The following is a 6,916-nucleotide window of genomic DNA, read 5'->3' as shown; positions in this document are numbered from 1 at the left end:
GTTTCTTTGGATTTGGCTTTGGGTTCTCGGCCGGTATTGTTATTGGTTACTTCCTCTTTATCTATGTCCAGGCAAATGATGTCAAGGTGGGGACTTTTCTTTTGTTCTTCATTCATTTGTATAATTTTTCTTGGCTACTGTATAATGAAGAGTAAATTCTTTGTATGACCTAAAAGAAATTGCAGTCTCTTATTTGGTCCTGAAAAGTTCAAACTCCCTTTTTTAACCCCATTTTTATCTTCTATCCCTTGCTTGGCGCTAGTGTGAGCTCTGTTAGCCAGTTCAGGCCGTGAAGGCCGGCGCCTGCAGCCGTGAAGGCTGCGAAGTTCCTTCTCACCCAGCCTCCACCGCTCGCTCTTCCTCCGCACGCCTGCCATCCGCCGCCGCCCCGCGCTGTGCGCAGCACGCTGCCCCGCTCTGCTGCACGGCCGGCCGGCCGCCGCCGTCCCGCGCGGCACGGCCTCCGGGTGACTGCCGCCCGCCGCCATCCCGCGCTACGCCGGCCCCTGCGCGCGGCCGGCCGGCCGCCGCCGCCTCGCGCTGGTCTCGGCGCGCCTGCTGGGCGGCCGGCCGCCCTTGCTGCGCCGCCTTCCTCTTGCGCGAGCGGGGCGGCCGCGGCGGCGGGCTCATGCGCGAGCGGGGCGGGCGGCGGGGACGCGCTGCTGGGCGCGGAGGAGAAATTCGCGGCGGCGGGGGAGGTGGTGGCGACGCTGCGGGCGGTGGAGCGGGAGATGGAGGCGGCGGGCGCTGGTGGTGCTGCTGGAGGGGAACCGGGAGACCGCGGTGGAGGCCGGCGCGGCGTCAGCGGCCGTGGAGGCGGTGGCAGCGTCCGGGCCGCTGGAGCTCAGGGAGTGCAGCGCGCGCGGGCGGCAGGCTCTGGGGCGGTCGCGGCGGGAACGACGGCCTTCACGGCTGCAGGCGCCGGCCTTCACGGTCTTAACGGAACTGGCTAACAAAGCTCACGGTAGGGCCAAGGAAGCGATAGAAGATAAAAATAGGGTCAAAGATGGGAGTTTGAACTTTTCAGGGTCAAATAAGGGACTGTCATTTCTTTTAGGCCATACAATGAATTTACTCTATAATGAATAGACGGACTGTTGATAGCTGTATTACCATTATGCTTCCAAAATAGTTTAACTAAATGATCTGGGGGATAATTTGAGATCTTGCAGCTTAGACAAAACAAACAGGCATGTGGTCACTGTTGAACTCCTTTACTTTTTCTGCATATTAGTTTCGAAAAAAACTTTTTCTGCATATCCCGTTAGTATTTAGTTCCTTCTGACCAGCATGGTTGGCATAAGCCATGAGTTTATTGGTTGTTGATTATGTTTAGTTGTGATGAATGCCATCAAACTCTACATTTGCACGTCCAATGTGCCTCGAATGCCTTATGCACTGAAATAGCAACCTTGGGGAGTTGGGACCGTGGTGTTTTCTTCCCAAATTAATGCAGTGCTTGGTGATGACACATGTTGCATGTCCCCAGCAAAGGGCCATTTCATGAAGGAGATTCAGACCTGTAGAAATCATATGATCCGGTGTTCGCAAAATCATCTGCTCTCAAGTTCATATAGTCCTTTACTCCTTTGCACAATATTTAGTAGTTTTATCAAATTTGCAGCATTCTATTCTGCTTGTAATGAATCTCTATGTTTGAGGTCGAACTCACTAGTGTGGGGTCATGGTTATAACTTTCGTTCACCCTACTAACCTGTCAGGATGTCAAAGTTCGCCCACTTGTGGAATACGATTCGAAATCTTTGGAGGGCGTCCTTCCCGAAATTCCTTTATGGGTCAAGAATCCTGACTATGATAGAGTACGCTCCTCCTTCAATAATGAGTCATCAAGAAACTTTATTAATCCTAGTTGTACTTTTAGTCCTCATTTTCTTCCTCGTCTCTAGATTGATTGGCTGAATAGGTTTTTGGAGTTGATGTGGCCCTTTCTTAACAAGGTACTCTATCTACTCATTTGCTCTTAGCATGAAATCATTATCTTGGATGGAGATTGAATTTTCTGTGCTTTGTGTTTTTCTGTCCTGTAGGCTATCTGCAGAACTGCAGAAGATATCGCAAAGCCAATTATTGCTGAGAATACTGCAAAATATAAGATAGACTCTGTTGAGTTTGAAACACTTAGTCTTGGTAGCTTACCGCCCACTTTTCAAGGTCAGTAGTATTGCATTTTTTATGTTTTCCTTACATGCATGCATATGTATTTCACATGTCTTTAAAGTTTGAGCCTTACTTTCAACTAGACCTTTTTGTTTTAATTTTATGTTTTCATTCTTAAGATAAAAGTAGTTGTTGTTGTTGTTGTTCTTAAGATAAAAGTTGTGACTTAAATTTATGTTTACCTTTGTGCTGCTTTTGTTCTCTGTATCTTGAGTTACCATTCATAGGTTCATGACTAGCCAATTCTCAATTATCGGTAAAATTGTCGTGGCTCAAAACTTTGTATCACTGATGATATGGGATGTGGTCATATGGAGACATTGTTACATCTGTGTTCCAAATAATCTGTTATATATTGAGTTTAGAATTGGGCATTTCATTCACTAGTATACATAACTGTCGGCATGTCTTCTGGTTGGCTATGTACACCTGGTGGTGTTTATACATCAACTTCCCATGTATAGCATATAATCATGTTAGCGAACCCTGTTTGCACACTGGCTTACATTATTTTTTAGTATATGTGATGCTAATTCTTTTACAACTGGTGTTGCAAAATGCATCTTTGAACAATTGTGCCTTCTCCCCAGGGATGAAAGTCTATGTCACAGAAGAGCATGAGCTGATAATGGAACCATCTCTTAAATGGGCTGCAAATCCAAATATCACTGTTGTTGTAAAAGCTTATGGTTTGAAAGCTACTATCCAGGTATAAATTGTTCTGTCACAAGCTGGATTATTGATTCAATATTCACTTAATGATATGTTGTGTCTAGCAAACTAAATCTATATTTTCCTGAGATATTTTAGATTGTGGATCTACAAGTCTTTGCCTTGCCTCGTATTACTCTGAAGCCATTGGTGCCTACATTTCCTTGCTTTGCAAAAATCCTTGTCTCTCTCATGGAGAAGGTATGATAAATGATTACTCATGTCTGAATTATCTTGCTGCACCACTCTTTGCTAATGGCAATTGGTTTTGCAGCCACATGTTGACTTTGGGCTAAAACTTCTTGGAGCAGATGTAATGGCTATTCCTGGTCTTTACAGATTTGTTCAGGTATTCTGGACTTCTATTCCAAACATTCTCATGTGAAAGTTCGCTCATTTGCTACACTTTATTGTGAACTAAATGCTGAACTTCCATTAATTTTTCTAAACTTGGCAATGGCTTAAGTTGCCCTGTCAGAATAGTTTCTTTTTTGAAAAGAAATCATGAATGGCTAAATACATCCATTTTAATATTCACATCTACTTTTAGCACAATTATTTGGCTTGTTGCTTTTATTTGCCTGTATTTGTTCAAATGCTTATGCGTCCATGCACCGAAAGTATTCTTGCTATATTTTGATACTTGATCACCTGGATTTAGACTCCAGCCATCCTTCTGCAGTGTAGCTTGCCCTTTACAGTGGATGTACCTTCTGGTATCTAATTCACCTTTTCAGTGTAGTAGTTAGCTAATTTTGTTTATGTTATCCTTCCTGCATTTACAGGAGACCATCAAGAAGCAAGTAGCAAGCATATATTTGTGGCCGAAGACATTGGAAGTACCTATTATGGACCCCTCAAAGTAAATTCTGTAGCACCTTTCTATTTTCGTTTTGTATACATCAAAACATTGACCTGATGGCAGATGATTATCACTAATGGTTTTCACATTCCAGAGCATCAAGAAAGCCTGTTGGAATTCTACTTGTGAACGTTGTAAGAGCCCAAAATCTGCGAAAGAAGGATCTGCTAGGTAAATCAGACCCATATGTGAAACTCAAGATGTCAGATGACAAGCTTCCATCCAAAAAAACAACTGTAAAACGCAGCAACCTTACTCCGGAGTGGAACGAAGATTTCAAATTTGTTGTGACAGATCCAGAAACTCAGGCTCTTGAAGTTAATGTCTTTGACTGGGAACAGGTATGGATGGATGCTTTCTTTTTAAATATGTTGTAGCTTTTCTGTTGACATGTTACCCAAGAATATGCAGTTAATTTTTTATTGATATATATAGGTTGGAAAACATGAAAAGATGGGCATGAACAGGGTCCTATTGAAAGACCTCCCAGCAGATGAGATTAGAGTTACTACCCTCGACTTGCTTAAGACCTTGGATCAAAATGATGTACAAAATGAGAAGTCTCGTGGTCAGCTTACTCTAGAGCTTACATACAAGCCTTTCAAAGAAGAAGATATGGAGAAAGAAGGCATAGAGGGTACCGATGCGATAGAGAAAGCTCCAGATGGTACTCCAGCTGGTGGTGGGTTGCTTTATGTTATTGTTCATGAAGCTCAAGATCTTGAGGGGAAGCACCATACAAACCCGTATGCAAAAATAATTTTCAAAGGCGAGGAGAAGAAAACAAAGGTACTATGCATAAAAATTACCTTTATTGAGAAAACTTCAAGGAATGGCTATGATTGACTGATCTCTTTATTTACTCTTCGCCCCTGTACTAGGTCATCAAGAAGAATAAGGATCCACGGTGGGAGGATGAATTCGAGTTTTTGTGTGAGGAGCCTCCTGTAAATGATAAAATACATGTTGAAGTCCTAAGTAAAGCCCCGAAGAAAGGGCTGATATATGGCAAGGTAGAATGGAATTCTTTCCCTCTATTGAATTTACCAATCTATTGCATCCTGTTGGTTGTGCTGTTCCTGGGATTATGATTGTAGTTGGTCACCGTTAGCTGTAAGATCACTAGTTGCATTAGCTTTTTTCTGGAATATCATCTGTCCAGTAGTATGTTGAATTTGTAGCGGTGGATTATTTGAAAAGACAAATATCAAATGTCTCATCCTGATACCCATATTTTCTTGATCCAGGAAACTTTGGGCTTCATTGATATCAGCGTTGCAGACGTGATCAGCAATAAGCGGATTAATGAAAAGTACCATCTCATAGACTCAAAAAATGGTCAAATCCAAATTGAGCTGCAGTGGAGAACTTCCTAAAGACAGGGAAGAGACAGAGTGCCTGAATGTAGTACAGGAATGAGACATATGGATGTTCCTATACTCACTTAGCGGATATATGTAACTGAGCTCATGTAGATATTTACTTCGTTTCTAGACATCTGTCGTTGATTTTTCCCCCTTAATTGCTCAATTTTACAAGTTCCATTTAGCATGTTATTGACCCTGAAAATGGAACCTGGAACTTATTGTGACTAAGCATGCAAATACACCCGGCTTTCTGGCCTATTGAGAACGTAAACATCTGGCAAGCATGTTGAATTTTTCTTTGAAATAACAGTCTCCAAATATCTGTTTGGTTGGATTTTTTTACAAGCATTTAATGTGTGACACAGTTTAGATTCTGATTCTGGATGAGAATCCATGAAGCTGTAAGGTTTTGTGGAACATGAATCAAGGAAGTGATTCACCATTTTATACTTACCTGGTGAATCCGAAAAAAAAATGATCCCCAGCTCCCAAAACCGACATTTTTATACTTGTTTGTTGTATATCCTGGAATGCATGGTGGGTTTTTTGGACATCACAATGGCCGATAGTGTGGATCAGAGTGATCAAAACCTAGGGATGCATTGTGAGTTGTTTGCTGAGCAAGTGCTAACAATAGATCGGATTGGAGAGACAGTTAGCATAAAGTTTTTATATTTTAGACTAAATTCAGCCTAGGGATCCAAACTTTCATAACGTGCACAATAGTATTAGAAAATGTGGCCACACTTTAAAGATTGCAGCCATATTGTATGGAGCCATATCAGTGCAAGATCACCTCCAGAGAGTTTTCTTAGATATAGTGGTATATCAGAGATAGATTTTGATATGTGTTTTACATTTGTATCTATCGGTCAGCCAGGCTTCATGCAGAACACTATTATGCTCTATCCTGCTATTATAGTGGATAAAGAGATATTTCCACATCCTCCCCTAGGTAAATCTTGTTCCACTATTTTATTCTTATGTCCCATCCAAATTATGTCCTCACTTTTAAAATTTGCAAATGTTAGGAAAATGTTATATTGATGACTTTGGATATGCAAATAAGGCATAAGCTATATAATTTGGCACTGTACAAGGATGAGAAGCACCATATGTTCCAGATTGGACGAGAGGTCACAAGTCTAGTGGTGAAAGAGCTTTTTAATCATTTGCATTCAAGTCTTTGTAATGTTGTTGAGCACACATTTAATGTATGGAAGATTAAATGGAGAATTCTTCTCAAGATGTCAAGCTATCCAATGATCAAACAAAAGATGATAGTAGCAGCTACCATGTGTCCAGTAACTTTATGAATGAGAATCATACACTTGATAAGAATTTTCAATGGTATGACTGGGGCTAAGCAAACAACGCCGGTTAAATTTTAAAATAAATCTAGAAAATATGAGCACCTGTATCGAGTCAATAACTCGAATTCAAGTGAGCAGGTTCCACCAAAAACTCTTACCAACTTAGCTAAAATGCTCGGTTCGCTTATTTCGTTATATCTTTACTAGGCTAATTTCTCAACCTACCTTGACCGTGTCTTTAAATTATGACCAATTTTGATATCTTTTAAAGTATTAGTAATCAATGACTTCTATATACTTTATAAATATGCCTCTCACTTTAGTATTATATTTATACCTATTTCTAAAAAGCGGACTGCTTACTTGGTCCGTTGTTGATTTTTGTTCGTCATATTAGACTTCACGGACCATGGCAATGGTGGTCCATATAGGATAAAAAATAAACTAAAATAGAAAATCAGATCGTATATGAGGAGAAATTTAGA

General features: G+C 41.2%; 1 protein-coding gene across 2 annotated transcripts; it reads left to right on the top strand.

The window, feature by feature from the left end:
• The first annotated feature begins 537 nt into the window (after positions 1-537).
• Positions 538-5,422, top strand: LOC112897608 (synaptotagmin-1-like). 2 transcript variants are annotated; one of them, XM_025965953.1, is made up of 12 exons: positions 538-964; positions 1,722-1,820; positions 1,925-1,958; positions 2,049-2,172; positions 2,769-2,887; positions 2,989-3,090; positions 3,164-3,238; positions 3,675-3,751; positions 3,846-4,092; positions 4,187-4,540; positions 4,633-4,764; positions 4,999-5,422. In XM_025965953.1, exons 2-12 carry the CDS (start codon positions 1,723-1,725, stop codon positions 5,125-5,127), a joined length of 1,491 nt encoding a protein of 496 aa, XP_025821738.1. In that variant the 5' UTR covers positions 538-964; position 1,722; the 3' UTR covers positions 5,128-5,422. The 2 variants fall into 2 exon arrangements, with proteins under 2 accessions (XP_025821738.1, XP_025821739.1); XM_025965954.1 differs by having other exon boundaries at positions 539-964; positions 1,908-1,958.
• The last annotated feature ends 1,494 nt before the right edge of the window (positions 5,423-6,916 follow it).

Source organism: Panicum hallii, chromosome 6, assembly GCF_002211085.1.
Source record: "Panicum hallii strain FIL2 chromosome 6, PHallii_v3.1, whole genome shotgun sequence".
Classification (NCBI taxonomy): Eukaryota; Viridiplantae; Streptophyta; class Magnoliopsida; order Poales; family Poaceae; genus Panicum; species Panicum hallii.
Note: the sequence above shows the minus strand (reverse complement) of the source record. Positions and strands in the feature narration are given on the sequence as shown.

Bases quoted from the DNA above. Each gene is read 5' to 3' on its own strand.
- LOC112897608 (XM_025965953.1), top strand. From the start codon at position 1,723: ATGTCAAAGTTCGCCCACTTGTGGAATACGATTCGAAATCTTTGGAGG. The intron at 2,888-2,988 runs GTATAAATTGTT...GAGATATTTTAG, and splicing joins GTTTGAAAGCTACTATCCAG to ATTGTGGATCTACAAGTCTT. The intron at 3,091-3,163 runs GTATGATAAATG...TTGGTTTTGCAG, and splicing joins TTGTCTCTCTCATGGAGAAG to CCACATGTTGACTTTGGGCT.